The sequence below is a fragment of the Bos indicus x Bos taurus genome, chromosome 11 (assembly GCF_003369695.1).
Source record: "Bos indicus x Bos taurus breed Angus x Brahman F1 hybrid chromosome 11, Bos_hybrid_MaternalHap_v2.0, whole genome shotgun sequence".
Lineage (NCBI taxonomy): Eukaryota > Metazoa > Chordata > Mammalia > Artiodactyla > Bovidae > Bos > Bos indicus x Bos taurus.
The window spans coordinates 97649095-97666710 of record NC_040086.1 but is presented as its reverse complement, the minus strand read 5'-3'; the positions used below and the strand labels follow the sequence as shown (position 1 = coordinate 97666710).

The following is a 17616-nucleotide window of genomic DNA, read 5'->3' as shown; positions in this document are numbered from 1 at the left end:
GCGAGGAAGGCCTTGTGTACCTGCTTTATTTCCAGGGCGACTGTGTGGCAGTGGGCTTGTCCCCGGTCCTCTCTGGGCCCTGAGATCTCAGCCCCAGCTGCTGCACTGTGCCAATTTTGAAGCGTTGCTCCCCTATCCTGGGCCTCAGGCTCCCTGCTTACAAAACAAGGGAACGCCAGCCCAGTGTCACACTTAGGGAAACCAATGTTAGTGCCCGACGAGACCTGTTCAAACTCCAGCTCCACCATCTTCTTGGGTCAGTGATCACATCTCATCAAGCCTCTGTCCCCTCATCTACAAAATAGGGACAGCGAGTTCACAGAGCTGAGTTCCCCATGAAGTTCCAGGCCTTGGCCAGGCCTGGCCCCTGATGGTACCCCTTGGTGGGCTGTTAGGATGATTCTTTTCATCTGCCCCCCGGGGTTGCCAGATGCACCCCACTAGCCAGCCGTTGGAGAGGGTGGGATGGGAGGGTGGGGTATGTGGGGAAACGAACCTGGAGCCTGGGTCCTCCCACCCCACTGCCTCCCCCCCCACACACAAACACCCCCGCCCCAGGGCCCCCCACCCAGCGACAAAGCCCGTGGCACTTCCTCTCCCCGCCTGGCAGGCCGCCTGGCCCGGCCCCTTCTCTAAGGAAGCGCATTTCCTGCCTCCCCGGGCCAGGCTGGATGAGCCGGAGCTCCCCATAGCTGACGGTCAGACCCCAGCCTCCATCTGTATCCACAGGCCAGGACTGCAGTCGCCACTGCCACCGTCCACAGAAGCCCTGCAGCCTCTCACCGCTTAAGGCTGGCCCAGCAACCCCCTGGCCTGGCCCCACGCTCCCGTGCCCGCTTCTCCTGACCCCTCGGCCGCCACCTCAGAAGGCTGGAGCAGGGACGCCGTCGCTCCAGCTGCCTGCTGCCCTTGGGTCCCTGCGAGAGCCCACGCCGGCCCCCGCGCCCGTCCGCAGCCCTGCCCCTGGACACCGGATAAGGCCCCGCACGCAGACCCCCGGAAGGACAGCATGGACCGCGGCGTGCTCTGCCAGGCCATGGCCCTGCTGCTGGTCGTGTGCAGCCTCGGCCCCACAAGTAGGTGTCCAGGGACCCGGGGAGGGGGTGACTGGGCCCCCAGGGCACAGACCAGGCCCCGAGTGTTCCCGGCCTCCTCCCTCTGTCCCAATTCGCGCCCAGTGGAACTGTCCTGGGGTCGGGAGGGTTCTGGACCACCTGAGACAGATGTCACAGGGTGACCAAACGTCCCGGTTTGGCAGGATGAAGAACTTTCCATCCTAAATGACTCGGGCAAACAGTGATGAGTTATTTACCTTAGCTCTGGCCTCCAGCTACGTCCAGTTTCTCCCCAGGAAGCCCAGGTCCTAGAGTGCTGTGCAGCCCCTGGCGAGTCCCCTACCCTCTCTGGGCCTTAAGTTCCTCATCTGAGGCATGGGTGGGATGGGAGGGTGCACGGTCTCAGAGTCAGAACCTGGGCTCTGGGTTCAGATCCCCTGTTGTGTTTCCTCGTGGTGTGATATTGGGGGACTGCCTTCGGCCGCTGAGGCGAGTAGAGGGTGATAAGAGAAGCCCCCTCGGGGAAAGTCAGTGGCAAGCTGGTTTCTGTTTGTTGTGGTTTTATGATTACATTCCTCCTCCTTCACCTTCCCCGGGGCCTGTGAGCGGCTCCCAGAACCCTTCTGACTGGGTGCTCCCTCCGCTTATACCCAAGAAGTGTGCAGAATAGGGGCACAGCCCAGACTAGGGGTTCAGCCCGGGGGCTTCTCCAGGTGGTCATGGCCTCTGCGACCTTTTGAAATGACCAGACGAGAGTTAGCGAGGAGTCGGGGACCCCGGCCCCTCATGCCACTCTCCTTGGGCCTCTCTGTGCCCTGCCCCTCATTTATTTGAAGTCCCCAGAAGGCCCTGTGGACACCCCCTCACCTCGGGCACATCCAGGACCTCCTTAAGGGGTAGGGGAGGGGGGTGAGAATGGGAACAGAAGCAATGATGATCACCCCCTCCCTGCCCTACCCTGTCGTTATTGTTATCTAGTCACTCAGTCGTATCTGACTCTTTGCGACCACGTGGACTATAGCCCGCCAGGCTCTTCTGTCCACGGGATTTCTCCAGGCAAGCATACTGGAGTGGGTTGCCATTTCCTTCTCCAGGGGATCTTCCCTAGTCAGGGATCGAACCTGCGTCTCTCTCTGTCTCTTGCTTTGCAGGCAGGTTCTTTATCACTGAGCCATCAGGGAAGCCCCTAACTCCAGCCAAGGCATTTTAAGGTCCCTAATCCTGGGTCTCTAAGCTCTTCCCACTGCCTCACTGACAATACAGGAAACCGAGTCTAAGACATTAAGTGATCCAGCAGGGTTTCGCCCCAGGCCTGTGGCTCCTTTGAGCCACAGGATCACTTGGTCCTGATCAGGGAGTGATATGGCAGCTGCTCTCCATAAGCTCCCAATTATCTTCCAAGACGGCTGTCTCTATCACCCCATTTTACAGGAGGGGAAGTGGAGGTTCTGACCTGCTGAGTTCACACAGTTCCGACAGAAGCTGTACCTGAACTCCACGATAGGCCCCCGGCCATCTTGCCTTTCTCCAGCCTCCCCCACTTTCTAGTTTGATAACACTCTCTTCCTCTAGGTCATCAGAGAAAGACCCTCGCAGCTCTTTAGGGTCGGGTTTTATAGGATGGAAGGCAGTGGTATGCTGGCAAAGAGTCAACAGTGGGTTGGGAGAGGTGGGTGAGGGCAGGGGGGGTTAATGTTTGTTAATATTCATGGTGTCAATGTTCCCACCCAGCTGATTTCAAGCTATCAACTCAGCAGACTTGGAGTTGGGGCGGCTGCACCATAATAAAACTTTATCTACTATTTCCACCACCCAGATATGACAGACATAGATAACCTCAAGAACACAGATAATATAAGCGGAATAAAATAATTAGGGGTTTATGACTTTCAATACAATAGTGTACATTTGATATATATTGCACATAAAATATGTGATTTATTTAATTATAAGCTTATAAAATTTAATTTTTAATTATGGCTGTGTTTAAGAGCCAGTTGGAAAAACTCCTGATAACGTATTAATCTGCTCCTGCTGGAAGGTGCTGGCACACCAGCAGTCAAAATAGGATCAAAACAGGTCCCCAGATGGATCCAGCCTTCTGGGAACACAACTTGGCAGAATCTTTCAAAGGGCACCCCTTGAGCATAGGGCTCAAGGGCATTCCAAACCCATCCAACCCAGCTCAGTTACTGGCTGGTAAACTGAGGCCCATGGAGGGCAGATGGGGACCAGGACCAGGACCAGGATGTGGAAGCCAGATCTCCACGCCAGGGGAGGGGGTGTGGGTGCTAGTGACCCAGGCATCCTCATTCAAGCTGAGGGGGGTCAAAATTGGACCAAAACAGGTCCCCAGATGAATCCAGCCTTCTGGGAACACAACTTGGCAGAATCTTTCAAAACCCTAACTTATGTAACATCCTTGCCTTCAGAAGTCAGCCCCAAGGCCTTACTTGCCCAACTCAGTAAGGATGTATGGTCCGTAGGTACCTGTAACAAAAGCCAGGCAGTGTCCACCAGCCTGGGCTCCATGACATGGCTGACTATGTACTGGAATCTCACATAGCGGTTACCAAGAAAAAGCTATTCCCAGATCTACACTGTTGTGGACATCTGTCTGGGACACACTGTCAGATGCTCGTACAGTACTGACTCCAGTTCTATAAGAATAAAATAGCAGTAACACACGCTCTGAGCTTCCCAAGTGGCTCAGCCAGTAAAAGAAACTGCCGGCCAAATGCAGGAGACAGCAGACTTGGGTTTGATCCCTGGGCTGGGAATATCCCCTGGAGAAGGAAATGGCAACCCACTCCAGTATTCTTGCCTGGAGAATCCCATGGACAAAGGAGCCTGGAGGGCTACAGTCCAGGGGGTTGCAGAGTCAGACACGATTGAGCACATATGCAATGTACCATATGCACAAAGAAAACCCCAATGTCACTGCTCTTTAGCACCAGGTTCTTCTAGAGGATCTTCACTTTCTAAAACATCCTTTCCTGTCATGTTGGAATTTCTTTTAAGAGCAAATATGTAGATTTTTTTTAAAGCAATTTAACCATATAGTCACTAGAGTCTGCTCCTCAAAGAAAATAGATAAGAATGGGGGAAATGACCTCCCAGCTCCTTCTATTAATTTGGGCCTTGTTAGCATGCTGGTGTCTTTCTTACTGGCTATTGTCTAGCATTTTTCAATGCAAGTGGATCAAACTTGGAAATCTTACGTACACTTTTTATGTCCCAGAAGTTTTCTATGTTGTCATGTGGACTCCATGATCATGCCATTGTGGTTCTAGAATATTCTCTCCCTTAAACGTGCCATCTCATCATTTCCCTAATGAATCCTTTGTTGTTGAATACTTAGGTGGTTTCCCCTTGGGGACCAGTTATAAATACCACTTCCAAGCACGTTTTTGGTACATGCATCTTTTCCTGTATTTTGGAGTATTTCACTTGGATAGAGTCCCAGAAGTGGAGGTGCTGGGGTTCGTGGCCCATGCGGGGTGGCTGGAATCAAAGAGTGTTTCCTAAGTGTGGGTAAGGGCTTGCTGAAAGACAGGGTAGAGGTGTGACTTGGCATCCCCTGAGCTGCTGGCCACCTGCGTGAGGGTCTCCCCAGCCCTGACCCCTGAGAAGGGGCTAGGGATGCAGGACACAGCCTACAGATATCCATCCCTAGAGTCTGCATTCGGGGCAGCTTCTTGTTTGCCAGGAGGAAAGGTAGGTTGGAGCAGGAGCTGTGTGAACCAGGAGACAGGGGTTCCCTGGGACAGTGAGGGCAGGACCATTAATTAAGGTTCTCACTTCGGCCAGATAGTTGGTAACACTAAACCCCAGAGGGAGAGAAAGAATCTATCTCAATTTCTTATGGGCACCTTTAGGTCAGTGCTGGACCCTTGGAGGACAAAGGGCCTAATGAGGAATCAGGGTGAGCGGGAGGGGCCGCCTCTTCTGTGTCTCCAGTGCATCAGGCAGCCCTTTGTCTCTATACCCAGATTATGGATGAGGAAATCAAGGCTCAGGACTAGTGACAGATCCAAGCTGTCTATTGAACTCAACTTCTTTTCCTTGTACCATAGGTGGCCTGGGTGGCTGTGGGAGGCTTGGAATACTGATCGTCCTGGTTCTGGAGCCCCTTCTTCTAGCTCCAACCCCAGCTTTGGGGCATCAGCTCTGGAGGTTAAAGAGAACCCTCATCCAGGGCTAAACTGACTTTAATACTTGTGACAAAGGTGGAGATTAAGGCCAGACCACTGCTCTAGGCCTATTATGTGTACTATCAGACTTAACCTGCACAAAAGCCCGATGAAGCAGGCTCTCCTATTAGCCCCAGTTCACAGCTGAGAATTCTAGGGTGCTGGCAGGTGAAGGAATTTGCCTGAGTAACACAGCTCAGAAATGAGTAACAGGAGCTCGAGCCTGGGACCTAACCATACACCATAGTGCCTTGGGGAAGACAGTGAGGTTCTCTGTTGCCAAATCATCTCACCCCACACATTAGGTTTCTTTCCTGCACCTATAGTGGGTCTCTCACCTAGAGCACAGCTGGATGGGTTCTGATGAGATTTTCCCCACAGGGTTTTGAAGGATGAATAGGAGTTGAAAAGCAGTGTTCAGGGAGAGGGCACAGAAAGGGCAAGGAACAAGGTATGTTTGATGAAAACGTTCACATCCCCCCTGATGGACATAAATAACTGACAGAGACTGCCAGTTCCTGAGCAGGAATCCTGCTTAGCACCATGCATGGGTCAATTTACCAATGTTTCCACCAACTCACTGAGGAAGGTATTTTGACTATGACCACTCCATTTTACAAATAATAGCACTGAGGCATGGAAAGGAAGCTGGAAAGAAGCAGAATCAGGATCTGAAACTTCAACATCTCTTGATCCCCACACTTTATTTTAAAAATTTTTTTTAATTGCAGCAGGTGGGATCTTTAATTGTGGCATGGGAACTCTTAATTGCGGCAGGTGAGATCTAGTTCCCTGACCAGGGATCAAACCTGGGCCCCCTGCACTGGGGGCTCAGAGTCTTAGCCGCTGGACCACCAGGGAAGTCCTGGATCCTGGTACTTTTAAACTCCACTCCAGGCTGTGGAGGGTGGCCTTAAGCCAGAGACATCAGCAGCCCAGGACAGACTGGGGAAAGGAGTGCTGAGGTCTTGCTGGTGGCCAGGCCCAGGGAGCAGTGGTTGGGCTGGACGCAGGGAAATCTTTGAGGCCGTGGTTGGATCCTGAAAGGAGCAAAGGGTGACTGGGTGACTGAAGAAGAGAAAAAGCAGAAAAGACCTCTGTCAAAGAGGACCTGCCCTGGTTTCATAGAATGATCACGGCCTCTGTGTCCAGAACACTTACTGCATACCAGGATCTGTACACGGGTTACCTCATGCAGCTAACACAGCCTGTGCAGTGGGTGCTGGGTGCTAGAGCTGGACGGTCTGGGTTCCAGTATGAACCCTGCCGCTTAACAGCTGGGTACCCTCAGGCAAATTCTTGCTGTGGTTGTTCAGCTGCTCAGTCATGTCCAACTCTTTGCAACCCCAAGAACTGCAGCACGCCAGGCTTCCTTGTCCTTCACTATCTCCTGGAGTTTTCTCAAATTCACGTTCATTGAGTTGGTGATCCCATCCAACCATCTCGTCCTCTGTCAGCCTCTTCTCCTGTTCGCCCTCAATCTTTCCAGCATCAGGATCTTTTCCAAATTCTTGCCTCTCCCTACTCTTTGGTGTCCCCCTGTGTCAAATGGTCATAATAACAGTCCCCATCTTGTAGGATTGCTGCACGCATCAAATGAATGTACTCATGCAAAGCCTCTAAATAGTCCCTGATGCCCAGGAAACATGATGGCAGCTGTCTTGCAAAGGGGGAAGCTGAGGCTCAGAGAAGTTAGGCTCTTGCTCATGCTGACCAGCTGTCCAAGAGGCAGAGCTGGGATTTTGCTCATACCGTCCAGCTCCAGAGCTGGTTTTGCTGACCGTTACGCTCTTGGCCTCCCTAGGTGCTTGGGGTGGCCATTTGGAAAGCCCTGAGGTGGCTGTGCGCTCGTGGGTGGGGCAGGAGAGGGAGCAGACAGGGCTGGAGTGGTGGCTCCCCAGTGCTGGGTCTCTCACTCACCCGGTCACCCGGGCCCCCAGCGGCGCCTCCTCCAACCCAGGTCCCAGGAGTTTCCCTTGGTGCCAGGGGATTGTTTTCAGCTTTGTCTGGGCCCGCCTCCGGCTCCGGGAGACAGGCCCCGGGCGTCACACTCCCTCCTGTCTCCCCATTCTCGTCTGCGGGGTGGGGGCGGCCAGGACTCGAAAAGGCCCCAAAATAAATGGACCTCTTATCTGATCTCCCAGCCTGGCCTGTTATCTGATCATTACATAATGGCCAGGCCTGTGGCCTCTCCCGCTGACGGCAGGGAGGAGGTGGCCCCAGGCGGCCCCAGCGATCTGGGAGGAACTGGGGTTCCTGGAAGTCTGGGGAGGGGGCAGGGAAAGTCTGAAGGAAGGAGGAAGGCGCTGGGCTAATCTGCAGACCAGACCCCAGACTGCGAGGGGAGAGGTAGGTCTGAACCCAGCCCGGTCAGCTGTGTGTGCTGTGTGACTCTGGACATCCTGCATCTCTGGACTGCAGTCTCCCATCTCTACAGGAGGACTAAGCAACAGCCAAGAAGCCTGTGCTCACTGACAGGGTCAGGGGGAATGTGGGGAGCACTGAGGGGCTTGGTGGGTCCCCAAGTAGTGGGGACAGCAGCAAAAGGTACCAGCCCTTGAGTCTAGATGAGCCTGAAACACCAGTGACCTCCCTCTCTGAGGCCCCGCGCCTGCAAGCTGTCCTGTCCCAGCACTTCACCACCCACCTGGGACCAACTGTTCTTTTCCAATGGCCAGAGTCAATCAAAGAATTAAAATCAGAAGAATGACCTCTGCTGTCCAGGGGTTAAGACTCTGTGCTTCCACCGTAGGAAGTGCAGGTTCGATCCCTGATTGGGGAGCTAAGACCCTACAGGCTGTGCTGTGGGGCCAAAAAGTAAAAACAGCAACAAACAGCCATACGCCTTGTCTCATGGAGTCCTCTCAGTCACCTGTATGGTTTTGTGGATTCTATTCTTAGTGTCCTTTTACCAGTGAGGACACCGAAGCCCAAAGTGAAGTAGTTCACCAAAGCCACATAGGCTAGTAAGCGTTGGGCCTCCTCAGACACAAACCCAGGTCAGCCTGGTTCCAGGGACCCTGGCTTTCAAATGCCCTATTCCACAGGCACTCTGGGGTCCCTGGCACACAGGACAGGGCCAGGGCGAGGACTTCTAAGCCAAACGTTCTTGTCCTGAACTTATCCTTCCCAAGTGGTTGCTGGCGGGTGGTGTGTGGGGGGGTGTGGGGCGGCCATCTTATGTCCTTCTCTGACCTCTGGGGGTCCTGAGCCAACCAGTGGAAAGTTGGGCAAAGAGACCGGGTTAAGCCAAAGCCAGACCAATAGCCCGGGATTCGGAAGAAGCCTCCCTCCCCCCATCCTCTGGGCTGGCGTCGGCTGGACGTGCGGCCAGGCCCTCCGCGCCCATCTTTGATCTCCAAGAAAACAGGAAGTGAGCGCGACAAGATGGAGACACAAACTTCCAAACAGTCTCCCCTTCTCTGTCCTCCTTCCCTCCTCCGGAGCCCCCCCCTTCCCTGGCACATTCCTTCAGACGAGGTGTAGGGGCCTCATTTCCTCTTCCTCCTCTGCTGGGTCGGGGTGAAATTCCATTCCCTTCCCTCAGGACCTGCGTTTCCGGGCAGCAGGCTCTGCGGCCTACTCCGGCCCTGCCCTCTGAACCTGGACTCGCTCTCTCCGCTGGGGCCAGGAGACTCTCAAGCCTCCTTGAGGCTCACGAGGGGAAGTTTTGCCTCCTGATCCTTTGGAGCGAACCAGCCGAGAGGCTTGGGTGCGTGTACATGTGGGCCCTGCCACACCATTAGCGTTGCCGCATGTAGCAAATGAAAATATAGGATGCCCAGTGAAATTTTAATTTCAGATAAACACTGAAAAATTTTTAGTCTAAGTATACCCCATGCAATGTTTGGGATATGCTTATACTTTAAATACGTATTATTTATTCAAATTTGGACGTCCTGCATTTTATCTGTTGACCCTATACTTACTAGCACTGGGACCTCAGGTAAGAGATTTTTCATTTCTGAGGCTCAGTTTCTTCATCTGTGGAATGAATGTGATGATATCTACCTTGGGTTGGGAAGATCCCCTGGAGGAGGAAATGACACCCCTCTCCAGTATTCTTGCCTGGAAAATTCCATGGGCAGAGGAGCCGGGCAGGCTCCACGGGGTCGCAATGAGTCAGACACGACTGAGTGACCAAGCGCGCACACACACACACACACACACACACACACACACATATACACACACACCTTGGAAAGTAGCTGTGAAGATGTAAGAAAGACCTTAAACAGTGCCAAGCATCCAGTAGGCATTCGGAAAGTGGGAGCAGTTGTCACCACCTTGTTCTTAACTTGTCCCTCTCCCCACTGTGATCTCCCACAGGTCTTGCAGAAGCAGTCTACTGTGACCTACAGCCTGTGGACTCCGAGGTGACATACGTAACGAGCCAGGTTTCTGAGGGTTGTGTGGCTCAGATCCCCGATGCCACCCTAGAAGTCCACGTCCTCTTCTTGACGTTCCTAGGGGTGAGTGCCCGATGGCAGGGTCGGGTGGGGACCCAGAGGATGGTCCAGGGCCAATGAGTTGAGGACTCAGTCCCTGGGGTAGTGGGCTGAGTCCTCACCAGGGATTCTGCCAGGATAGTACATGGGCATCTCACAGGGCTTGTCAGCAGAGGCATTTCTGGTGGTAATCTTCTTCTTGTGGTCCCTGAAACCGTTAGGTTGCCCTGCACTTGTGCAGTGATAAGACAGTGCCCAGACCACCAATATCGGGGGGAGTGGCCTGCTCCTCACCACGCTGCCTGCCACAAGGACTGTGGGCCTTGATAATCCCCAAACCGCACAAGACCCAGGTGGGAAGGGCTGGGTTTGGCCAGCAGAGGAGCGGAAAAAAGCCAGGCGAGTGGTTGTTTGTGCACCTCCGGTGATGGGGAGCTCACTTCTTCTCAGTGGATACGGCTTTGCTTCTGGCAGCCTTGACCTTGAGAAAGTGCTTCCCTCCCTGGAATATCACTCATCAAACTCCTATGACCGGGTCAGGGTCTGGAAACTGATGACGTCATCTCTGAGACTCTCCTCCCCTTACCAAGAAGACCCACCACGAGTTTGTCTAGGTCCCTCCTGATACTAATAACACATTTATTGAGCACTTACTGTGTGCTAGGTACTGTGCTAGGCCTACTAAGTGTTGGGAACAGAATTAAGCACCTTACATGTATTAAGCCTCTTGAGGGCCCATCTGTCAGGGGTCTGTCTCCCCATTTTTCAGAGGAGGGACCCATGGCAGGCCAAGAAAGGTGAAGCAATATGTCTGAGGTCCAAGTTCACTAGATCCCTGGAGACTCCAAACTAGGCCGTCCCCTGGATTCCCCAGTGGATCTGTGTTCAGGGGGCACCTGGCCCTCCTGGGCTGATGACCACACCTGGCCCATGCAGCCTCAGGTCCTGATAGCGATTTAGTGGTGTCAGCTTGGGGTGAACTTATGGTCCCTGAAACTGTTAGGCTGCCCTGCATTAGTGCAGTGATAAGATGGTGCCCAGACCACCAATATCGGGGGGCCCTGCTCCCCACCACCCTGCCTGCCACGAGGACTGTGGGCCTTGATAATCCCCAAGCTCCAGATAGAGCCAAACACGTTATGTGCTTTTGATAGCCATTGTAATTTTTTTTTTTCAAGTTTGGTAATGATAGGGAAAATGAGATTGCCCTCTGCGAGTTCATTTTTTTTGTTCGGATATTCAGGTCTCGGCGCCTCACCTGGGTGGCTGGGATGCGCCCAGCCCCAATCACTCAGCCGCGGGCCAGAGTCAGAGAAGGCTCCTGGCCAAGAACCCAGGGCCATGGGAAACATGTGCAGACAGACAGCCAGGACCCAGGTGACTGGAGCTTTCTCAGGGAGCACAGGGCTGCTATGGGGTTAGGCAGGGCTTCCAGGAGATTGCAAGAACGCTAAGGATGGCCAGAGCTCACAGACTGAAGGAGGCCGTGGGGCTGAACCGAGGACGCAGTGAGTGGACAGAGTGAACGCACAGGCAGGGAGGCGGGCCTCGTTTGGGGTCAGCATCACATGGCTTGCTGTAGCGTGAGCATCCATTTCTCCTCGGGGCACAGCTGGGGAGATTGACAAGGCCCAGTTGCCACAGCAAGCGGCCTGGTCTTCATCCTGTGAACAGTGACAGTTGTTGGAGGATTTTTAGGTGCATGACAAGATGCTGCTGTAACCTGTCATCCTAAACTCATGACAACAGAATCTCCTTGTCACTTTCTGCCTCTACCAGAGAACTCAGTCCATGGAGTGTCCAGCTTTTAACTCAAGGAGCCAGGCTGTAGGCTCCAGGACTGTTGAGCCTGTTTGTTTGAGGGGGTGATGGAAAGCGCTGGGGTTTGGGAGATGGGGGACCCAGTTCTGCATCCACCACTGGCCAGCATCTCATATCACACTGGGCAGGCGGGGGGCTCCTTCTCTCCAGGCTCCAACAGCAGACACACATTTCTTGGGCTCAGGGACTCACCAAAGAGTCATGGAGTAGTTGCATCTGGCCCGGGGCCTGATGTGCACCAGTGACTGTGTATACAAATGAATGAATGAATGAATGTATTGCTATGTGACCTGGAAGGTCAAGAACATGGGCTCTGAAGCAAGATTGTCTTTGAACTGAACCTCACCCCTTATAGGGGCGTGACCCTGGGCCATGTCTCCAAGCCTTGGCTTTCCATAGGAAACATGGGGTGATGACCAAAACTACCTTGTAAGGAGGCTGCAAGAATCCAGGGGGGCAATGCAGGCCACATACTGAGCATGGTTCTGCCGAAAGCCGCTACTTAACTTACAGTAGCTGCGCCTGTCCTTATAGCATCTCCTCTGTGGGATCTACGTCTCTCATGTCAGTACTCTCATTCGGCCTGACATGCTACAATGTACCGAGCATCTTCACATCACTCAACTAATTGGATCCACACAGGCAACTGCTACCAGGTGGCTGAAGCAGGGTCTATGAATGCACTTGCAGAGGGGCAGCTGAGGTCTAGCCTCCTGGAGCTGGATGCTCGTGGCTCTCTTGTCCCAAGAGAGCCCACAGTCCCATTGGACCTACTACAGTAACACTGAAAGAACTGTGGTTTCCCTGGGAGGTACCTTCCTCACCAGGCAGCCGCCAAGAAGGGGATCTCCAGTCCAACAGTTTCCCACAACCAGTCCTTGCCAGGTGCCTGCTCTGTGTCCAGCCTGTGTGCAGCACTGATGGTGAAGAGACAAAGCAGCACTAGCCACGGCCCTGGAGGCACTCGCAGGAGAGGCAGAGGTGGGCCTCGGCAAGCCCTGGTACTGAGTGATGGACTTGGCAGTGGAGGGAAGGGGGTGCCAGGGGCTGTGGGCCCCGGGAGGATGATCACTGAATGTGGAAGGAAGGGGCAGTAGGGAAATGACTCCCAGCATCGAGCCAGACAGAGGGGCGTCAAGGGCATTCCAGGCAAAGGGCATTGCCTGAGCAAAGGCCTAGAGGCAAGAAACATGAGCTGGCAGCGGTGGCGTGGGTGGAGGCTGTCTCAGCAACCAGCCCAATCCCTCCCGACCTATGGCTGCCTTCTGCAAACCCTGGCACAGAGAAACAGTTTCCCGTCCATCCCCGCGTGGCCTCTGAATCCTCAGATTTCCTGTGGGTGGGCGGCACATGAGCTGTGGCGGCCAAGAGCCTCGGGAAAGAGAGGTTCAGGGTGTGTGTGTATGGTGTGTGTGTGTGTGTTCGGGACATTTGCAGACAGACAAGGGGGCCACTGGGCAGGGGCTCTATCTCGCTGGGTCCCCAAAGGGCAGGCCGGAGCCTGGATTCCGGGAGGGGGCCCGGGGTCACATCCTGACCCGTGGAGACAGGAAACCGGCCTGGTGTCTCAGCGGTTCCCGTCAGGCCGACTGCACTGATCTGCTATCCTCCTAACAAACCTCAGGCAGCCAGGGCACAGCCAAGACAGCCGCTGATTCACCCCGCTTCTGGGCAAACTCAGGGAGCTGACGCCACCTCACCACCCCCAAGCAGATGGAACTCACAGGTCTCTGATGCTGATTGCCTCCTGCCAGAGGGGCAGATGAGGTTGCTCAGGCAGAGGGAGGGCAGGGGGCCCTAGGCTCCTCTAGGCCACCCTGTGAAGGAAGGGGTGTGGAAGGCAATGCAGCCCTCAGACTTAGGCAAAGAGGCCCCTGCCTGGGACCTACAACATGTAGCCCCTCTCTGGCCCTTTTCCAGTTGCACCCCTCTGCCATCCCTCCCCAGCCCCTGCCCTGTGTACCCAGGACTCCAGAATTCCCTGCCCAAATGCACTGAGCCTCCTCCTAGGGTTGGTGGGGCTCCTTCTTGTCCTTTCCTCTAGAGGGGACACTGCATGGCTGGGTTTAGCTCCCCCAGATCTGAGGGCTACATGAGGTTACTAAGAGTGGGCATCGATGGTGCAGAGAGAAAACAGACCTGGCCTTTGCCTGGAGCCACTCCTGGAGGAGGCAGAGGTGGGTGTCAGCAGTCCTGGTACTGAGTGATGGACTCAGCAATGGCGGGGAGGTTATAGGGGGCTGTGGGTGAGCATGGCAGAGCTTGGGCATCCAGGATGGTTGTCCACATGTGTCCATGTGAAGAGAAGAGGGGTGGGTTGGGGCTAGGGGCTGTCATATGTGTTCTTGTCCCAGGCCTTGCAGATATTAGGGACAGGCTTGGTGGGAAGGACATGGACTCGGGGACAGACAGACTGGGCAGGTACTGTGCCTGCATCTCAGTGCTATATCCCCAGTGTTCAACTCAGGGTCAGTCCCAGAATTGTAAGGATGAGTAAATAGATGGGTGGATGGTTGGATGGGTGGATGGGTGGATGGGTGTTTGGTTGGGTGGATGGATGGACGGTTGGATGGATGGATGGGTGGATGGGTGGGTGGATGGATGGGTGTTTGGATGGGTGGATGGATGGACGGTTGGATGGATGGATGGATGGGTGGATGGATGGATGGATGGGTGGATGGGTGGATGGGTGGGTGGATGGATGTGTGGATGGATGGACGGTTGGATGGACGGATGGGTGGATGGGTGGATGGGTGGGTGGATGGATGGGTGGTTGGATGGGTGGATGGATGGATGGTTGGATGGATGGGTGGATGGGTGGATGGGTGGGTGGATGGGTGGGTGGATGGGTGGGTGGATGGATGGATGGATGGGTGGGTGGATGGATGGTTGGATTGGTGGATGTGGTGGATGGTTGGATTGGTGGGTCAATATTGGAAGGAAGGGGAAATGTAACTGTGTATAAGCATTTGCTGATTGGCCACCTCCATGAGGTTAGCAGTGTTACTGGTTGTTTGGGGGTGTTAGTCTTGTTCTCTGCCAAGCTCCTGGAGGACAGAGTTGTGCCTTCTTTCCTGTCTCCCATGAAGAGCATAGCAGCCCCAGGCCGGGCCCAGTGCTATTCTCCCAGACAGACAAAGAAACTGGGGAAGTAGAAATGACATGGGCTGATCAGGAACCCTCAGCTGGGGAGAGTGGCGTGCCTCTCGTGGGGGTTCTGGAAGCCCATTCTGTAGCCACCTGGCTGGAGACCAAGTCCCAGATGCCAAACCCTGGGAGCCCCAAGGAGGCAGACAGAATCAAAGAGCCATATAATACTGAGCCTACACAGATGGGGAGACTGAGACCCAGAGAGGGGCTGTTGCAGGGAGGCCTGACTGGTCCCAATTCCAGCCAACAGCTGCCCAGCCCACATGCCCACCTCCTCAGCCCCTGAACTGTGGCCCTCCTCTGGATGAGCGAGAGGGGAGGGAATGGCAGGTGGAGAAACCCAATCCGCTGCCATGTGTTTGGTTGGACGTTGGACCACCTGCTTTGCAGGCAGAATCTCACTGAATCCTCACAAATCTATGAAGTAGTTACATCGTTCAGCCCATTTTCCAGATCAGGAAGCTGAGGCCCAGAGACAGGAAGTAACTGCCCAGGGTCACAGGCTAATGACTGAGCCCAGGTTTGACTTCAGGTCCGTCTGGCTTTGATGCCCTTCGCCTGCTACCCTGCCTGTAAGTCTGGCTCCGCTGGGGTGAGCAAAGGGACGGCCGGCTCCAATCTGGCCGGCTCCAGTCTGGCCCTAGGAGGGTGGGGGCTGCAGGCAGGCTCGAGGCTCCACTCCTAGAAGAATTGCTGGAAGCGACTTTCTATAAGTGGCTACTAGCGCTCAGGGCCTCCCCACTGAAATCCCCCTTCCCGCCACTGACTGCTGGGCCGACAATGGCAACTGTGGGCCAGAGGCACAAAAATAGAAACGTGGTCTCCCGCCCACTGGCTCAGGGAAGGGGCTGGGCAGGCCCCGGCCAGCCCAGGTTGCAGAGCTGGGGACGAGGGCGTGACTGGCCTGCCCACCTCGGCTGAGCTCCCAGAACTCCCAGGATGCCATGGGGAAGACTGGGAGCTTGGGATGGGGGACGAGGCAGGCCCCTTTTTTTACTTTTGGGCTCGGAGCTGGGAGGAAAGAGGGAAGTCTGCGTGTGAGTGACCGTGTTGATGAGTCAGGGCCACGGGATGGAAGTGTTTGCTATGGAAACCCTGGCTGGGTTTTTCTGGTAACTAGCTGGCCTTTGAGCTCGCGCCAGGAGCTCCCAGACCCCTGGAAGCCCAGCTCTCCAGCCTCCCTGACTTTCAACAGGGCTCACTTGGTGCGTGGCCCTGGCCCCTGCCTGCCTGTCTTTGGGCCTTAGCCCACACCCTCCTTCCTCCCAACTCCTAACTCTACAGGGAGGGACTTGGTGACAAGGGGGTGGAGGGATTGGTATGCGAGCCCTGGGAGCAGAGCTGAGTGTCATGACAGATGTCACGAAGTTCCAGTCTCTTAACCCCCTCACCCTCAGCATGACCCGACGCTGACCTCTACTTCTCTTCTTTAACTTCCTTTATCCAGAGCCTCACTTGGTTTTGGTTTCCATTCTGTCCTATCCCTGTTTTGCAGATGGGGAAACTGAGGCACAAACAGGGACAGTTACTGTGGGGTGGCAACAGGCATGGATGGTCACAGGGCTCTTTCCTCCCACCTCGGGGGCTGTGCTCTCAGCCTGTGGGCGTCCAGGGCAGAGGAGGGATTGTTCTCCTTGTCCCCAGCAGCCGTGGCACCTCCTAACCATCAGTTCAGTTCAGTTCAGTTGCTCAGTCATGTCCAGCTCTTTGCGACCCCATGAATCGCAGCACGCCAGGCCTCCCTGTCCATCACTCCCCGAGTTCACTCAGACTCATGTCCATCGAGTCAGTGATGCCATCCAGCCATCTTATCCTCTGTCGTCCCCTTCTCCTCCTGCCCCCAATCCCTCCCAGCATCAGAGTCTTTTCCAATGAGTCAACTCTTCTCATGAGGTGGCCAAAGTACTGGAGTTTCAGCTTTAGCATCATTCCTTCCAAAGAAATCCCAGGGCTGATCTCCTTCAGAATGGACTGGTTGGATCTCCTTGCAGTCCAAGGGACTCTCAAGAGTCTTCTCCAACACCACAGGACCCATCTCTTCGCCATGCATGGGCCACGAGTTTCACTCCTCTGGGGGAGGACAGACAGATGGGGCTGGACAGTGATGAACTGTGGGGCAGTCTGGGGAGTGGCAGGGTTGAGAGGGAGGACACGGTCCAGGCGAGCTGCCCAGGGGTCCAGGCACCCACTCTGGCACCATGCTGATGGGTACTGGGCGTCTGACTTCACCACTCACTTTGGCAGGGGCCCTCCCTGTGCCCAACTGCTACATCTGTAAAATGGGAGAATACCTGACCCTGCTTCGATGAGAGCATAGGGCACTCACACACACAGCATAGGGCTGGGCATGCATTAGACTGAACCCTGTGAAAGTACTGATATTTGATTATCGTATTTTAATAGCTTTATTTTGAAAACATTTGTCCACTTAAAGTGTACGGTTGAGGGGTTTTGATCATATACACAGAGTTGTGAAATCATATTTGATAGTTCAAGCTAATAATACATAGGCAATTAGGTAATGAAGCTGGGGTGGGTCCATTGAAGAATCTTCAATCTTCTTGAAGATTCAGACAGGGCAGCAGTGCCTGGGCCTTTCCTGACAACACCAAGGTGGGTCTCCCTTCACTTCAGTTAATTTCAAGAACTGATCACAATCCTGGAACAAAATGTCAGCTCTGACATTTGGACTGGTATTTCCTATTTTGCCAAAATATGATATTAAATGCAATACTTAATCCATAAAGTGTTTAGAATGTACACTATTTTTTAAAATTGATGACACAAGATATTTCAAAACCCCAAAGTTATAAACCCATTAGAAAACAGAAATTAATCAAAAAAGTGAACTTACACAAACATAAATTCAAGATATATCACTCTACTATAAACTAGCATAAAAGTGATCATTCAAAAATAAGCAACCTAATATAGCTCACTAAAATGAAA

The 17616-nt window shown here is 54.1% G+C and overlaps 1 protein-coding gene across 1 annotated transcript in view; it reads left to right on the top strand.

Moving 5' to 3' along the window:
* Positions 1 to 641: 641 nt before the first annotated feature.
* ENG (endoglin) overlaps positions 642 to 17616 on the top strand; it is a 32074-nt gene continuing 15099 nt past the window's right edge. The window contains exons 1-2 of the mRNA XM_027556346.1: positions 642 to 1076; positions 9578 to 9720. Coding sequence (XP_027412147.1) covers positions 1010 to 1076; positions 9578 to 9720 — 210 coding nt within the window. The 5' untranslated portion in view covers positions 642 to 1009. The remainder of the gene's footprint in view (positions 1077 to 9577; positions 9721 to 17616) is intronic.